Source organism: Penicillium citrinum, assembly GCF_028827155.1.
Source record: "Penicillium citrinum strain IBT 23319 chromosome Unknown utg000009l:1.0-4274883.0:1.0-4276374.0, whole genome shotgun sequence".
NCBI classification, from domain to species: domain Eukaryota; kingdom Fungi; phylum Ascomycota; class Eurotiomycetes; order Eurotiales; family Aspergillaceae; genus Penicillium; species Penicillium citrinum.
In genome coordinates this window covers 1418412-1432324 of record NW_026622694.1, presented here as the reverse complement: position 1 = coordinate 1432324, position 13913 = coordinate 1418412, and the positions used below count along the sequence as shown (strand labels likewise).

At 45.7% G+C, this 13913-nt stretch overlaps 4 protein-coding genes across 4 annotated transcripts; 3 read left to right on the top strand and 1 right to left on the bottom strand.

The window, feature by feature from the left end:
- Positions 1-320: 320 nt before the first annotated feature.
- Positions 321-2140, top strand: N7469_010009 (uncharacterized protein; the record flags this gene model as incomplete). The annotated part of the gene is made up of 3 exons (XM_056648914.1): positions 321-512; positions 567-1832; positions 1913-2140. 3 exons carry the CDS (start codon positions 321-323, stop codon positions 2138-2140), a joined length of 1686 nt encoding a protein of 561 aa, XP_056496045.1.
- Positions 2141-2592: 452 nt separating this feature from the next.
- Positions 2593-4084, bottom strand: N7469_010008 (uncharacterized protein; the record flags this gene model as incomplete). Its single annotated transcript, XM_056648913.1, has 2 exons — positions 2593-3939; positions 4025-4084. The coding sequence occupies 2 exons, from the start codon at positions 4082-4084 to the stop codon at positions 2593-2595; spliced, it is 1407 nt and encodes a 468-aa protein (XP_056496044.1).
- A 2163-nt stretch (positions 4085-6247) lies between these two features.
- On the top strand, positions 6248-9427 carry N7469_010007 (glutamine amidotransferase subunit DUG2; the record flags this gene model as incomplete). Its single annotated transcript, XM_056648912.1, has 5 exons — positions 6248-6472; positions 6570-6695; positions 6751-6882; positions 6932-7480; positions 7535-9427. 5 exons carry the CDS (start codon positions 6248-6250, stop codon positions 9425-9427), a joined length of 2925 nt encoding a protein of 974 aa, XP_056496043.1.
- A 2734-nt stretch (positions 9428-12161) lies between these two features.
- On the top strand, positions 12162-13468 carry N7469_010006 (putative LaeA-like methyltransferase; the record flags this gene model as incomplete). The annotated part of the gene is made up of 4 exons (XM_056648911.1): positions 12162-12223; positions 12530-12640; positions 12710-12975; positions 13050-13468. 4 exons carry the CDS (start codon positions 12162-12164, stop codon positions 13466-13468), a joined length of 858 nt encoding a protein of 285 aa, XP_056496042.1.
- Between the last annotated feature and the right edge of the window lie 445 nt (positions 13469-13913).

Sequence of the window (13913 nt, the reverse complement as noted above, 5' to 3'; positions counted from 1 at the left end):
TATGCCAACCATCAGTGGGGCTGCCCCAGATTTACCTCACCTTCAAACTTATTTGCGGGGATTGCGGGGGGACAAGGGTTACTCTTCTCAGCATGCCGGCATTTAGCAAATCAACATCCAAGACTAGTCGATATGCACTTGTTCAACGCATTAGAGTCCATCAATTGGGACATAACTTATCTCCTCCCCGGCATTCTCGGTAATGTATCAAATATTCCAGCCGAATGAACACTAATATTTTCCTGTGAAATACTCTCTGCCCAACTGTAAAGAAAGGAGATTTGCTCTCTATCACTGATTCAAGAACTGTTACTTCCATAATGGAAAACGCTTTATCTTCAACGACTCTCTGGCAAAATCGAAAATGTCTCCTTTTATGCTGTCTAGTTTCCATTGCGAATATGCAGTATGGATTTGACCTTGCGGCAGTGGGATCATTGCAAGCTATGCCGGGTTTCCTTAAAGTCTTCGGATATCCCTCTCAAGAAAGTGATACTGGATACGCAATTGATGTAAGTCGTGGACTCATGTTGAAGTTACTATCAAATTAGTTAACGCCGAGATAGAGCACAGTGCAACAACTAATTACATCCTTGCTAACACTCGGATCCTTCGCTTCATCCCTTGTCGCGGGATTTTTCTCCTCATATCTAGGACGTCGTCAAGCACTATGGCTAGCATGCATCGTCAATGCCATAGCATGCGGAATTCAAATCGGAACTTCCTCGCCTGGTGTCTTATATCTGGGTCGATTACTTCTCGGTTTCGCTAATGGGTTTTTTGTCACTTTCTCTAATATCTATACCGCTGAGGCAGCACCTGCTCATATGCGTGGGGTGATTGTCGCTTTATTCGCTTATTGGGTTAATATTGGGAGTATATTGGGTGCTGTTGTGGATAATAAGACTAAAGAAAGGATGGATCCTTTGTCGTATCGTATTCCTTTGGCTTGTCTTTATATTGTACCGACGTTGCTTTTCGTTGCGCTGTTTTTTGTTCCGGAAAGTCCGAGGTGGTTGCTTCATCGAGGAAGAGAGGATGCTGCGAGGAAGGCTTTGGAGCAACTTCGTGGGTCTAGTTATGCTACGTTACTTTATACTGTTGGTGACAGTGCGGGTGGCGATGAGAGTGGGAGTGTTGGGAGTACAACTGCAGCCCCTACTTTGCTTGAAGTTGAGTGGGCGGAGATGGTGAAGGGGGTTGAAGAAGAGAAACGCATTGAAAGGAATGTCACTGCGTTGGATATGTTTAGAGGTGAGTATCTTTTCAATTTCAATTTCAAGTTAAATGAAAAGAATACAAGAGCACAATCTAAACAGTACCCAGGCGCTGATCTCCGTCGAACAATTCTTTGTTATTCTATGATCGCCTGTCAGACTGCTTCAGGAGTCTGGTTTCTAATCGGATACCAAACTTATTTCTACACCGTATCTGGTATCGCAAAGGCATTCGAGTACTCCGTCATGAATACCTGTTTCGGTTTTCTAGGCGTGAATATCGGAATGTACGCTATCCGTGAATGGCTCGGACGTCGTGCAATATTGATGCTTGGGGCTATTGCTTGTGGTCTTTGCCAATTAGCCAGTGCAATAGCTTCATCGGTGAACCCGAATTCTTTTCAAACGGGTCAGATTCTCGTGTCTTTCACGGCACTGTTCTTCTTCTTTTATAATGGCTGTGTCGGGGCGGCGAGTTACCCTGTAGCAACAGAACTGGTGAGCTCGAGGTTACGAGCATGGACAGTTGGTACAGCGACATCCCTGGGATACTTGCTTGCTTGGCTAGTGAATTTTTGCACGCCTTATTTCATTAATCCGGAGCATTTGAATTGGGTTAGTTTAATGATTCTGACTAATTGCGTTTCTTATTTTTTGTACTTGAGATTTGGTGCTGACTTGGAATTTTGTTATAGGGTGCTCAATATGGATATATTTGGACCGTATCCAATTTTCTCTGCGTGGTATTCTTCTACTTCTTCATGCCGGAGATGAAGGGTCGATCTCTTGAAGAATTGGACGAAATATTCGAAGCACGAGTGCCAGCCCGCAAATTCAAGTCTTACCAGTGTTTGATTCGAGAGGTTGCTCGTTTAGACGCGGCAAATGCAAAGAATGGACAACAGTTAAAGGGTGAATTATGAAGAATGAAAACAAAAAAAGATAAATGGCCCTTTCGAGCTTGAAGATCCCGAGTAGAATGGGTACGAGCAATGATAATATTTTGGTAATTGATATCTTTGTCTAAGCAGGAGGTTGGCTTGCAGACGCACTCCAAACTAAACTGCCTGAGATCATTGTTGAACTGAATTACACCCTGAGAACTCCAATGAATGCATTCAAAGAAACAATAAAAAAAAAGGTTTCACAAATGAACCCCATTTCAAAACAACCACAATCACATGAGTAGAATATCTTCAAAGCAAAGAAAGGTATCGGCGGCATAAAGACGTGAGGTTGGGGTCGTTATCATGAGAACTGGTAGGGTGTGTGTGATGCAAACTGCCGCGTGATAAGAATGTACAAAGTTGAATGTAGACCAAGTGAAAGCCTTGCGGCTCCAACATCTTCAATGAAAGAAATCTAAACTTGATCGCTATGGGGTGAACATGAGACGCAAACGACTCGGACCCTTCTTTTTCGGCTTGGATTCTTTAGCCGGTTTTTCTTTCTCCGACACATAGGTAGGGGCTTTGGACGGGGCTCGGCTTGGAGCACGACTGGCGGCACGACTAGGTGCCCTACTGGATGGTTTTGGTGGTGCCTTTGATGATTTCGAGAAGAATGAGACGGGACCACGCGGTGTAGGTTCGTCCTTTTTCGAGTAAGTTGATGGAGCGCGCGAAGGAGCCCGAGAGCTTCGAGAACGGTGAGAACGATGTGAGCGATGAGATCGATGCGAGCGACGAGATGAAGCGACGGAACCATCTTCATCGAATTTGAAACGAGGATCTCTCTCCGCACGAGCGGTTGTGACGTCGATTCCTGACATGGCTGCTGCTGTGGGAGTAATGAACTCGCCATCCACCGAGGTGCCTACACTAACGGCTTCGATATCGGCGACACCTCTGCGCCATTTTTCAACGCTACTCAGGTGTTCCACGTCAAATTCCATCATCTCGTCCATGCCGTCGGATTGTTTCTCTGTGGTTGTCGTTGGAGTAGAATTTCCAGATTTGATTTGCTTGATAATCTTGTACCCTCCGAACATGACCACGGTAACACCGAGGCCAACACCCGCGGCGATGAGAAACTGGGGGCTAGAAAGTAGTGCGAAGACTGTTGGTGCACCAGCCTTGAAAGCAGAGAGTGCAGCGGGGCCCATCTTGCTCGCCAAGTTGCTGATCTCGGCTAATGTAAGAGCAACCGCGGCCATGGCGTCGGGGTTTTTCTGAAGGTGAGAAATGGTTGCTGTCGCACTATGCTGGACACAGTGTGCTTCCTCTAAGAGCCACTGGGCCCGATGGACAAGCCCATCAAGCTGCTGTTTATCGTTCCCGGTAGGTGCTGCAGGTGGATCATATCGAGACAAGGCTTCGGGATGCGCATCTCCATACGCAAGGTCCATGTCGATATTAGCATCCGATTTTGATCGCGCAGTCTCCGGGCGAGGGGGTTCACGCAGCGAAATATCATGGTGAGTATGTCGGCGCACGATGCCCTCCGACGGAGCATATCGAGACCCCGCACGGCTTCGCGCTACGGAATGCAAGTCTTGCTCATAATGTGATGGTGGGCGAGAACGATGACGGGTCGAGTGATGGGATCTTGCTCCACGACTCCGTCCTGATCGTACTGAGGGTGAATCCTCAATCTGGTAGTTGGCTAGGCCTTCCAGCGCTTGTTGCTCAGCAATCTTGGCACTGCGCTCAGAATCAAAGTGGGACTTTCGTTCGCGATAAGCTTGTTTAGCATGGCTGAAGACGCCGAACAGTTGCTTGCTCTACACAACGGTGGTTAGATATTTAGCATTGTAAAGCAGATAGAGAGAGGAGGGGGAGAGGGAGCGAGATCTTGCATGTACTTACGGTGCTGACGACTTTACCGGATTTATCAATCACGGCGATCGTTTGCCCTAACGGCGCCATCGCAGATGATAGTCTTTGACGACTGCCGAATAGGAAAGATCACTCATCAGACGTAGATGAGATCGACAGGTCAGAAGGACCAGGTTTGAGAGGAGAAGGGTAGCGGTGTGAAAGAAAGTCCAGGGGTGCTGGGCCAGATATAAATGGCGGAAGCGGAGTACTTTGAGTGGAAGCTGTAGCTTCGTATGATATACCCAGACAGAAATAGAATCAACCCGATAATAATGATAATAGGAAAAGAGAGAGAGAAAGAGTGAAAAAAAAGAAAGAGCAAAGAATAAACAGGTAGAAAAATAAAAAGATAAAAGAATAAAAAAAAAAAAAATAGAAAGGATCAACGGAGAAATCCGATCGAAAAATGAGTACAGAGTAATGCACCAGGTACTACGTACTTAGGAGTTCCTCTTAAAGCTGGGGAAAGAAAAAAAAAAAAGGTGATGCGAGCAGGTGGCTGGAAGGACCCGACTAGAAAAGTTGATGGCATCAGCGTGCAGGAAGTTGGGCAGAGCAACGAACAACGAAACTGCAAAAGTGCGGAGGTGTGCAGGGCAGTTCTCCGTAGGGCAGGAAAAGCAATCGGGTGCCAGAAGTGATGCGAAGGCAGAAGCGAATCAAAGGCTGGGCACAGCTGAGATTGACATCAAAGCGCGGTGACCGCGCGATGGGAGTGGGAGTGGGGGAGAAATCGGGATTGCTGGCGGGGTGTGATTTGCGCAAAATCTGATATTCTTGGAGATATCACATTTAAGTAATAGTATTGAGTATGTCTTAGTGGAGGTAGAAAAAGCGGAAGTGAGATGGAGTGAAAAATCCGATTTCAGTACAGTGGTATGTCTATAGATAGATATTTACATTCTCTTCGAGGACGGAGTATATCTTATTTAGATAGGAGTAATCTACATAGTGAACCACCATACTGTACATAGTCAACTAACTAGTACAGGAGTAAGTGTAGTTAGTAGTTGATGTACTTACTCCACTGGTTGGCTGCCCGTACAAACAGCGGTGACTAGCGACGGCTGATTGGCTAGTTTGGTGACCGCCACTGTGGCTGGTACCACATTCATCAGCCACGGTGGCTGTGTTATCATATAATCAGGTCACGGGGTACTCCAGTAACTGAATGAGTTTAGTATTGATGGGCATGAATACATACACAGTTATGAACAAGAGACGGTGAAGCCGAACTACATTGTGAATCCTGGCGATGACGACAAATGGTACCATCGTCGGTACAACGAACTGTCATTCTCGGTACTTCTCGGATCAATCAATGCAAAAGCCTAGATTCATAGAAGATGAAACATTGCACCTCAGGGGTCATCTGGCTTATCTCCTGGTCGATCACCGTCGGTGTAGATATTGAGTACACATAGTTGCTTCTGTTAGATCCCTAGGCTTTAGTCTTTCATTCAGAGTCGTTTACTTTGGACTTGATCCTATTTTTGAATACATCTATCTCAAGACTGAACATTGGACACGAGTATTCCAAGATTACGTTGCTTGTACGCTCTAGTTATACAACTTTGAAGTTACACACATCTGATTCAACTCCGTGTATCAATCAATGTCCATCGATGGCCCCCCCCCATCTTGAAGACCATCAACCAGAATGGCCATTCTCAGAAATCCTCAATCTCCTCATTCTCCCAATTCCCCTATAGCACGTCTTTCATGGGAACCTCGGTGAGTCTACTATTATTATTCCTACAATCCTCCTTCCAGCCTGTTCGGCTTGCTTGTATACATCCTGCGACCGGGTCACGTAGTCTGAAGTAAAAAGCAGATCATGTCCCTCAGCGGCGATCCTCACTCTCACTGACCAAGAGCCTCACCCCCTTTTAGTCCCGTCTGCTGTTGGAATCACAAGCGATATGGTTTTACCTATGCTAGGGGTGGTGAGTCGAATACTTTGGCGATGGTGCAATGTGTTGCACTTTTTTTTGTTGTTCCTCCCGCACCCGCCACCGCCGATGATTCATTTCCATTTTGCACCCGCACTTTCAACCTCCCCCAGATTCTCTCCTATTACCATGGCCAATTGATCTGAATTGATGCAGTCTGTTAATTTAGACTGAGCTGAATTACACTTCGAATTCTTGTCTTTTAATTCTATTATTTCATTACATTTCTCTTTGTTTGCGAAGTTCCATGCTAACACAAATGGATCCAGCGGATTCAGGAAGCGCCTCGGAGTTGGAGGACCACTCTAAATCCTGGGGTTCAGATGCGCAATTACCTATCTCTTCTACTGATGATGCCGGAAATGCTGTCAATCCACAGAATGATTGTGGGATAGGCCATCGAGTCCTGGCCAGTCGCTCGGTCCTGGCTCTAGTCATTGATGAAGAGTGTGTTTTCGCCGGTTTGCAAGGAGGTGACATTGTGGTAAGTGTTGCTTCAAATCTGCAGGTCTTTCATTGGAACTCTGCGGAAAAAATTTGGTCATCTCAAGATATGAAGTTCATCGTCTGACGCCTCTTAGGCATGGTCCCTCGAGACATATGATCTCGTTTTATCAGTACACGCTCACAAAGAAAGTGTGCTGGGCTTATATCTGTCCGAAAATGATGATCTGTTGTTCTCGAGTGGTGGTGACTCTGTAATCAATGTGAGTATTTCAAAATCCGCCGGGCTGTTAGCACTTCAGACTAATGCCTAGGTAGGTATGGTCAACGAGAACTTTTGAACGCCTATATTCAATCTACTCCCATCATGATGTTGGTGACATCTTCACTTTGGTATACTCGGCCAACAACAAGACCTTATACTGCGGTGCTCAAAATACTAGCATTCAAGTAAGCATCCACTTGTCGATCTATATGAGCACGCCACTAACTCCACCAGTGGTGTGATTTCTCTGAAGAAGGATCAACGCTCAATCAAAGTACAGCAACGCATCCATCTCAAAGAGCTCATCGCTTCTTTGATTCTCGAGGTCCCGATGGAACTCGGGCTCCCCGGCCATCAGACGGTGCCAATTCCGTGTCTGAGGGTGGACGTACTTTGACTTTCAAGCGTGACCATCATAAGATTTTTGCCCATCATGGATACGTATATTCAATGCTACTTGTGAAGGGCTTAATTGAATCCGCACCATCTGAGGAGGCACTTTTGACAGGTTCCGGAGATGGCGTGGTGAAGCTATGGCGTCTCGGCCAGACTCCTGGTACTGCCCCAACGCAGATTGCAAAACTTCAGAATGGAGATCCTGTTCTCTCAATTGCAGTTGAGGGCTCATTACTTTACTGTGGTCTGGCAGGTGGTGCATTGAATATCTGGAATCTCGATTCGCAACAGCTTGTCAAACGGATATCCCGTCACTCTGGTGACTTGTGGGCGGTCCAAGTCATCCAGGGCGTTGCAATTTGCGGAGACTCGACAGGCACGGTCAAGGTACGTCTCACTTTCTCACTATTGCTTGTTCATTGCCTTGGCTAACTAGTATAGAAATTCAACTCTCGTTTCGAAGAGGTCGGTAGTTGGGTTGCTCACGAAGGAACTATGCTTGCATCTGCGGCTGGCCGGTTCAAGGACCGTCATATATATGCCACCGGAGGGAATGACAACACGGTGGGAATCTGGGACCTCACAGAGTTTTTCTTAACTCAAGAAGAGCTACCTCCTATCAGTAACGATGAAATGGTCAACAGCCTGGCCAAATTTGTCTCATTCAAAACAGTTTCTGCAAGTCCAAAATTCGCCGGCGAGTGCAACCAAGGAGCTGCATTTCTTCGACGGCACTGCAACTATCTTGGAGCAAAGACAAAGCTTCTTACTACCGGACAAGACACCAACCCTATCGTACATGCCAGGTTCAATGCGACATCTCCCGACAAAGTCGATAAAACCATTCTCTTCTATGGCCACTACGATGTGGTAGGTGCTGATGCGAACAGACCAAAGTGGAAATCAGATCCTTATCAACTCACATCAATCAACGGGTTCCTCTACGGCCGGGGTGTTTCGGATAATAAGGGCCCTATTCTCGCGTCCTTGTATGCCGCAGCTGATTTAGCCCGCACCAAATCACTTCGTTGCAATGTGGTTTTTCTCATTGAAGGCGAGGAAGAATCAGGGTCTCAGGGATTCCATCAAACAGTGCGAGAACACAAAGAACAAATTGGTCCCGTGGACTGGATCCTACTGGCAAACAGTTATTGGTTGGACGACTATAACCCTTGTCTAACATATGGGCTCCGCGGTGTTGTACACGCCAATTTGGTCGTCACAAGTGATCACCCTGATCTGCACAGTGGTATTGATGGTAGTGCGCTTTTGGATGAGCCTGTAAAGGACTTGTCAATTCTAGTATCGACTTTGGTCGGACGAAAGGGCAAAATTAATCTCCCTGGTTTCCATGACACAGTTCGCCCTCCCACGGATGCTGAAGAGAAGCGATTCCAGGCTATCGCAGATGTTCTGCTACCTCACCACCCCGAGATCCCAAGCAGCCAAGCATTGATTAAGTCACTCACATATCGTTGGCGCGAACCCTCTTTGACCGTCCATTCGATGGAGGTTCCCGGTAGTAAGAGTGGAACGACCACGATTGCACGACGAGCAAAGGCCAGCCTCTCGATTCGTATTGTGCCCGATCAGCAAGCCGATGACGTTGCAGCAAATTTAACCGCTTTCGCACAAGAGCAATTCGATCTACTCGAATCACAGAATGATCTTACGGTCGAGATCACCGGTAAATCAGACGCATGGCTCGGTGACCCAGACAATCAGATCTTCGCAACTCTATCTGAAGCCATCACCGCCGCATGGACACCAGATCAACAACAATCGAAGCATCACTACCCTCCTCTCCCCCAACTCACAAATGGACGCACGGCCCCGGTCAGCAAACCAGCCGCCAGTCATAGCCTTATGCGCCAAGACTCATCAGACAGCCTTGCTTCACACGTTGATCGAGTAATCACATCAACAACTACCTCCTCCGCAGGAAAATCCGCAGCCCGCAAACGTTCAGCCCAACCAACCGCCACAGTCCCGACTTCTTCAACACTAACTCAAGCCGCAACAAATTCCTCCGATGAATCTCTAACCCTACCCGTTCGAGTCAAGCCAGAGCCTCAAAGAGATAGCGCAGACTCGGCATCGCGGCCACTAGAAGCAAAATCCACCCCCGTCAAACCCATTTTTATTCGCGAGGGTGGCTCAATTCCTACGATTCGGTTTTTGGAAAAGGAATTTTCTGCGCCTGCGGCTAATTTACCTTGTGGTCAAGCTAGTGATAATGCGCATTTGGATAATGAGCGGATGAGGGTGGAGAATTTGTATAAGAGTCGGGAGATTTTCCGATATGTTTTTGCGCATTTGGTGGATAAAGTTTGAAAAGCATTTTCATGGGTGTATGCTTTTTCTTCTCTTTTTTTTGATTGATTTGATGTTATTTTTTTTTTGCTGCCCTGTTGCATGTGTAAATTATACACCTTTATTACTCATTGCATTTAAGTTCCAAAATCGTCTTGAAGTCTTTCAAGTTGTTACTACGGGCTGCAGGCCTCAAAAACACGATTCTCACGCCTATGCTTCTAGTCTAGAGATTTGGAGAGGTCTCAATAAGCCCATCTGTCTTTGCGTACTTTTAATGGATATTGTCCCAATATTCAACACAGTCGTTTAGCAGAGAACCAATTATCATGCTCGCGAAGTATTTGGCCTTGTTGATCTTCCGCTGCTATTACTCCTTCTCTTTCTTTTTCTTCTTCGAGTAGAAGTCTGACCTGTCCTCCCATCTAATTGACTCTTCGATAGTGGCTTGCGTCTCTTCTTGGGATCCCTTCCCCCGTGCGAAGAGCCATCTGGCCGATCTCTGCCATTCCAAAATTTAACTAACAGATGTCTTCTTGCCAAACCAACTGGCAAGCTCCCACAATGCACACAGGACGCTAGTGATACCTGTTACTAATGCAATCATTTATTCCAGTCGAGCGGCTTATCTCTGATGCAATGAGCGTATTTCTGGAAACTATTCTTTCCACAAAAATTATCGCCACAAATGGGTCCAACAGATTCAGCAAAGTATAATGAAAAACGTTCCTCGAGAGTGGGTGCCTGAAACTAATACGCCCCTATTTTTTGTGGTTGGGGTACCAGCCGAGTCATCGCAGATATGATACCCAAAAAACGAAGAGTCCTATAAGTTGCAGTCATAATTGGACCGGATTCTCTGCTGAAGGTCTTTGCCTTCCGCCGAAAGGAATGAGCCAAGGTCGAAGACGAAGACAAAGGCCCAGAATAAACCAAATAGGATAGCAAGAACTGCGGCTGCAATTCGCCATTAGTCTTCGCGGATATGAAAGTAGTATAATTGCCGCATGTTCTGAGCAAGGCGGTTCCTGGATCCTACTGATCTCATGAAGCCAAAACCAGGCCCCGAAGAGCGTGTACGCAGTGTAGAACACATTCTGAAAGAGCAGCGAGAGATCAGGTACCAGAGTATATGATTTAATCTCATCCATCATTCCTCTCCAATATTGTTGGAATTGGGCAGGTGCATTAACTGCTCCTCAAAAATCGGAATCGTTCCACCTACTTCGAGGCGGATTCTGTAAGACTCGGAAGAAAACCGAATGACTGTCAAGTAGTAAGAGAGAAGATAATCAATGGCAAGTATATTGAGGCCAACAATCTTGATTGCCTCCGCCAGTGCTAATGCAATGCAAAGGGTATTATTGGCAGTTTGGACTCTAGTCATCGTGTTCCAGGATCCGATATTTCGCAGTATAAAGCCAGCAAACCATTGAAGATAAAGACCGGCTCGAACACCTAGCTCGTATACATCACTATCGCCCTGATTTGCGCACTCTGTCGATCTGATTATAACATCATGGATCAGAGGATGAGGCTCTCGTGTAGCACCGGTAACGCCTCAATGAGCGTTATCGCGAGGGTACTCAGAGCAAGTATTGTGGATGTCGTAGAAGGAAACATGACACGATCGCTGTGATAATGTACATAAATCCCAGGATCGTGGGAGCCACATACTTTATTTAGTTATATAGTACTTGGTACTGTCTAGTTCGATTATTCTGGTATACTGACTCATGACATAAAATCTTTCCCGTCTTTATACAAAATGTACCCTATCCTATAACCATCTACACACCCACCGATACAAGTGTCAGCGATTTGATAGACGCGAAGGGCGGACCGAATCGGCTTAAACATAAAATGCATCATGCATGAATCGATTCAAGGCTAGGGTTCTTTTCGGATTTATCACAGCTACCATTTAATCTGAACCATAGAATTATATCTTGGAAAAAAAAAAAAGGAATCAAGGACTCTACATGTGATCTCTCTAAGGCCAACATCAGTGCTTACTTTTACTGGAATACTAGTCGTACCTCAATGCTGGTTTGAGATACTCAATATTAGTTATTATTTATGAATTCGATTGCAGGTAGGGTATCACATAGACCAAATATGGTTAAACAATAGAATTAGACTCGGGTTATATCACATCCAATCGGAATCAAACAAGAGCTAGTATACTATGTAGGCTATAGTATACTAATCGGGAACCCATGTGCTCATAGATCAAACTGAAAATGGACAACTTGAAAGAATACGGCGCTTAATCTTGGAAAGTCTCGATATCTTGTACGTTTGTAAGTTGGCATCGGGCATTACAGTGAAATACCCAGTATGTTACTTTGAAGCATAAGGTCCATCACTCTCTAGGGGTTTTCTTTTTCCTTTTTCCTAGCAATCAAACTATTCATCTACTAATTGGAATAGTAGGTGAATAGATACTATGTTTTCTTTCTCGACTCTCCGATATCAAAAGCATGTCCTAGGTACGATAATAAGATGAAAGACGCTAAAAATAGAAAGGTATAGTTCAAAGAATCCCTGGGAAGGATTGGTACTTGAAGAGTAACTCGGGTGGTTCTGCCTATTCATTGTTTACTCAACCTCGACCTTTTCCCCTTTCACTCTTCACTTTCCTCTCTTCCTTTCCCACTCACCCCATCTTTAACAAACAACACCTTCTTCTTAGCTCATTCATACCACTCCTTTTCGTTTACTTACGTGTCTCAAATTGATCAATCCGTCAACCATGGGGAAGCACTCTGGTGATCGAGCTTATCTTCTCGCTCGAGATCAAACTGAAAGCGAACGGTATCTGACCCGCCTTCTTTGTTTCTCTTCTGTTGTGTTTCTTTCCATCTCTTTCTTTCCTCTCATCTTCACCTGGCTATACAAGATATCCAGACGTCAACAAGCCATGACTTCTGATCCAATTGGTCAAGGCCCACATGTTCCTGCATCGTCATGTACCCCAGATCCAAAATTGTGGCACTTGTCTTGGATCGTGCATAGTCCACGACAACCTCACACCTAGCGAATCTTCCAGCGCCCAAATAACAGCCATGTTCTAGTTTTTATTGACTAAAGCATTACTGACTTTATCATTCTTTGTTCTAGTCTCGAGAAACAGCACTTCTTCTTCATGGCTCTGCTCCGAAATCAAATCATCCAAAAGTCCATCCCAAGAGATAATCTCGTTTCCATCGCTGATATCGGTACTGGAACTGGGTATGTGGACAAATACACAACTGATCAGTTGGCAAGAAAACGAAGGAAACCCTCTAACATTGCAAGCAGAATCTGGCTTCAGGAAGTTGCAAAGGTTCTGCCCAGCCCACAACTCGATCTCCAAGGCTTTGATATCTCCGACGCCCAGTTTCCCCCAAGACATCGACTCCGGGTTTCTGAAAACTCAGAGATCGGATTGCATGTCCAGGATGCCCGAAAAGAGTTCCCGCCCGAACATCATGGCCGTTACGACCTCGTCCACATACGTCTCCTGACTGCAGGCATGAAAGCCGAGGATTACAAGCACGTCGTCAAGAATGTACGAAGTCTACTGAGTATGTATTCAAATATACATCCAGGCATTTTTTCTTAATCGATGCCTGTACTAATTCACTATCGCCCATCCTAGAACTCAATGGTTACGTCCAGTGGGAAGAACTTGATACCACCGCATTCTGTACCGACAAGGTTCCCGAGCCAGCGGTCATCACCAAGATCCGAAAAACAGCTATGAATGGTTTGATGCATATGAAAATGTCCTACATGGCTCCTAGCCAGGTCTTTCAGGAACTTCGTTCTCATCAGTTTCAAAATGTTCAGCGTAAAGCTTACAGTACACGAGGGTTGGGCTACTTGCATGATGTAGCTGTCAACTGGGCTGTCGGCGTGATTCGAGCACTGATTCCTCCCACGATGATTGTTACCGGTGAGGCCAAAGACATGCCAGAGGCTAAAGCAAAGGTCGAGGAACTCGTCATCGGGTACCAAGAGCATTGCATGACGGTCCTTCCGTTGGTCAATCTCTATATCGTGATTGGGCAACTTTAGGGTGAGCAGATCTAGGTGAGCAGATCTAGGTGAGCAGATCTAGGTGAGTAGGTCTAGGTGAGTTGGTCTAGGGTGAGCCGACCTAGGTGGATTGAATGGAGTGTTGAGAAGGTATCTCGGGTTTGTATTTGCCTTTAGATAGGTGGCTCTTTGCCACTAGATAGGTGGCTTTTTGCCATTAGATAGGTGGCTCTTTGCCATTCGGTAATAGGGAGGATTTTTCAGCGTGTCTTTCTTGAACGATATCTAGCGCCAATTTTTGTATTTCCTCGAGTCCCTAGGACTGCTGTACCTGGATATGTTCAAAAATGTACTAGCTACAAATACAAAGGGCAATACAACAGTACTGGCAATTATTAGTAGTGTTGTGAGCATGATATTTAAGATATACTGCTACTATCAGTATACCTTCTAGATAGTCTGGAGGCCAGCTTCAGACAAATCC